At 37.5% G+C, this 2996-nt stretch overlaps 1 protein-coding gene across 1 annotated transcript in view; it reads left to right on the forward strand.

Moving 5' to 3' along the window:
* Positions 1-2996, forward strand: part of ANAPC4 (anaphase promoting complex subunit 4) — a 35526-nt gene that overhangs the window by 29512 nt on the left and 3018 nt on the right. Inside the window, exons 21-24 of the mRNA XM_010839922.1 lie at positions 1330-1427; positions 1997-2058; positions 2138-2176; positions 2276-2377. Of these exons, the coding sequence (XP_010838224.1) occupies positions 1330-1427; positions 1997-2058; positions 2138-2176; positions 2276-2377 (301 nt within the window). The remainder of the gene's footprint in view (positions 1-1329; positions 1428-1996; positions 2059-2137; positions 2177-2275; positions 2378-2996) is intronic.

Consider the following 2996-nt stretch of genomic DNA (forward strand, 5'->3'; position numbering starts at 1 on the left):
AGCGCTTCCCTGGTAGCTTATATGGTAAAGAATCTGCCTGCAATGTAAGAGACTTGGGTTCGATCCCAGGGTCAGGAAGATCCCCTGGAGAAGGGAATGGCAACCCACTCCAGTATTCTCGCCTGGAGAATCTCATGGGCAGAGGAGCCTCTTGGGCTATAGTCCATGCAGTTGCAACTAAGCAACTAACACACACAGTCATTTGCTTTGTAGAATGTCTCTCAGTTTGGGTGGTTGATGTTTTCTCATTGTTAGAGGGACTCAATGCCAGCTTCTCTTTTCTACCTGGTTGGGGGATGGGGCTGAAAGTTCCAGGCTTCTAATCAGGGCTTGGTCTTTATGGTGACCAACCTGCATCCTGAAGCTACCTAGGGGCTCTTTAAAACAGAGGATGCTCCTATCATCATTATCACTCAGGAAATTCCAAAGGTTTTAGAGTTCTGTCCCAGGAACTGGCAACAGAGGCCAAGTATCTTTCTGTGATACCACAGCATCTGTCACCTGTTGGGAGCTTAAGATGTTAACATGATTAAAAACTCCTTTATCCAGCATAGCTGGGGCAGGAGGTGCTATGAGGGAGGCCAGTAGAGCACAGTGGAAGAGGATGGGCTTGGCAGTGGGACCCGGGCTTGATTCAGAGGTCTCACTTCTTGGTCAGTCTCACACTGGGTGATTGCCTAAACCTCCTAGGGTTCATTTTTTTAAAGAAAATTAGTAAAATAAACAGTATGATACTTATTTTATACAGCTGTTGTAAACAATAGAAATAACAGATATAAAAAGAATCTAACATACTTGGTGTCAGTAGTTGACAAATTATATATTACTTTCTACTGATAAAAGTACCCTTTTCAGAAATGAAGAGCTTATTTTCATGGCACCAATTTCTTGTCTCCTCTTTTTGTTTTCACCATCATACTCTTCCAAAATAATACTGGGTTGCTATTGTTACACCGTTGTGGCAAAGAAGAGGGAAGAGTGAACTTATTTCATTGTATGTCTTCTGGTTCTCAAGTCATCCTTTTCTTCTTATAGCCACCGGAAGCATATTGTTGGATTTTGGTGGGAAAAATAAAAGAATAGTAAACTGCCCGGACTCAGCTTGTAGTAAGTGTGGTGGTTTTCAGTGGGCTGGCCGCCAAGGATGTTGCAGAGCAGGAGGCCTTGGTCGTTTTTAGTGAGTTTGTGTGAAGGTACAGGAGAGTGGCCAGGGAGAATTCCACCATCAGATACGCTGTGAGGGCTGACTCTAACAGTAGGTTAGTTTTGCCTAACTATCTGGTTTGTTATAGCTTTTTGTTTTTTGTTTTTGTTTTTGTTTGAAACCAGAAAGTCCTTTGCTGTTTCCTTATTATCCTCGAAAATCATTGCATTTTGTGAAAAGGCGGATGGAGAACGTTATTGATCAGTGCTTGCAAAAGCCAGCAGTAAGTTTGAAAGAAATGCATGTTTTTGTATAGGAGCAAGAATATCTACAATATGTGGCTCATTTATGTAAATGATCATAATTATTAAGATGAACCATATGAAAATGCTGATACTCAACTGTTTTTGACTAACAGAAGTGTCAGTTTCATATGATTCACCCTAATATTTCCTCTTACTGTTGGTTTCTTACATAAATTAAAAAATAAATACATGGTTATTGAATATGTTGGCATCTTTAGTATTTTATTGATCCCCAGAACAAACTTATTGTAAATGATCTTAGTTACAGAGCTGATCTGTCTGTTAACTGCTGAAGGATGGATGATTGATGCTGTGAAACTTAAAAGAGATGGTTTTTCACCTGCCATCACTTATCTCCAAGGTCCTTTGGCACTCAGAGTTTTCTCTCTTCTTTACTGTCGTGACTGTCATTAAAATTTCTTGCATGAAGGTTTGGTGACATAGATGAATTTTCACTAGACTTAAACAGTGATGATCAGTCACTTTCTGTGGAGTATTTATTTCTGTATGTGTACATGCTTTAATTATATTTTTAAATCTTATTTAGGATGTAATTGGAAAATCAATGAATCAAGCAGTATGTATTCCATTATATAAAGATAGTAGAAGGTAATTCTGTTTACTTTTTGGGTGGTATAATTCAACAGCCAATTAAAATTTTTCTTACCTTTCTTTTCTTTTGTTTTAGTGAGGACTCCACACGTAGACTATTCAAATTCCCTTTTCTGTAAGTGTGTGTTTCTTCCCTGTCTTCTGTGAACAATGCAGTTTTGTTGTATAAATTGATAGCTAAATGTCATGTTTTGACATTAACTTTTTTCCTTAGGTGGAATAATAAAACCTCAAATCTACATTATCTTCTTTTTACTATTTTAGAAGATTCACTTTACAAAATGTGCATCTTAAGAAGACATACTGATATTTCCCAGTGAGTATTAATCTGAAGTTTGAATCAAGGAGATAAGATTCTAATATTTTTAATAATAAAACATACTGCTTCCCTCCCCTCCATTTCAGCTTTTAGTTAAGCTACTTTGACTTTAGACTTGCTAACTTAACTCTTCTAATTCTTAGTTTTCACATTATTAAGGTGGTAATTCCAAATTAGGAAGCTGTGTAATCCCTTTTAATTTTAGATTATTTAATTTTGTACTGGTATATAGCTACTACATATAGGATTTCTTTAGGCTTAGGGAAAGTATAACAGCAAAGCAGTTGGTATTATATCTCGTGAACTTGTGGAACTTCAGAATTGTATTTGGGCTTCCCTGTAGAAAGGATTTTTCCCTCAGGTTTAGTGTTCAGTTCAGTCTCTCAGTCGTGTCCAACACTTAGTGACCCCATGGCCTGCAGCATGCCAGCTTGCCTTTCATTTGAGAATGCAAATAAAAGTTTTGAAAGATAAATCATATTCAGAATGTCACTAGGATCTTAAATGGTTTTAAATCTAAACCAAAGGAAACTTTTTGAAACCAAGATGTAGCCCAAGAGAAATAATTTGGGTCTGTGGCCATACCACCCTAAACTCACCCGATCTCGTCTGATCT

This window comes from Bison bison, unplaced genomic scaffold (assembly GCF_000754665.1).
Source record: "Bison bison bison isolate TAMUID 2011002044 unplaced genomic scaffold, Bison_UMD1.0 scf7180017864136, whole genome shotgun sequence".
Lineage (NCBI taxonomy): Eukaryota > Metazoa > Chordata > Mammalia > Artiodactyla > Bovidae > Bison > Bison bison.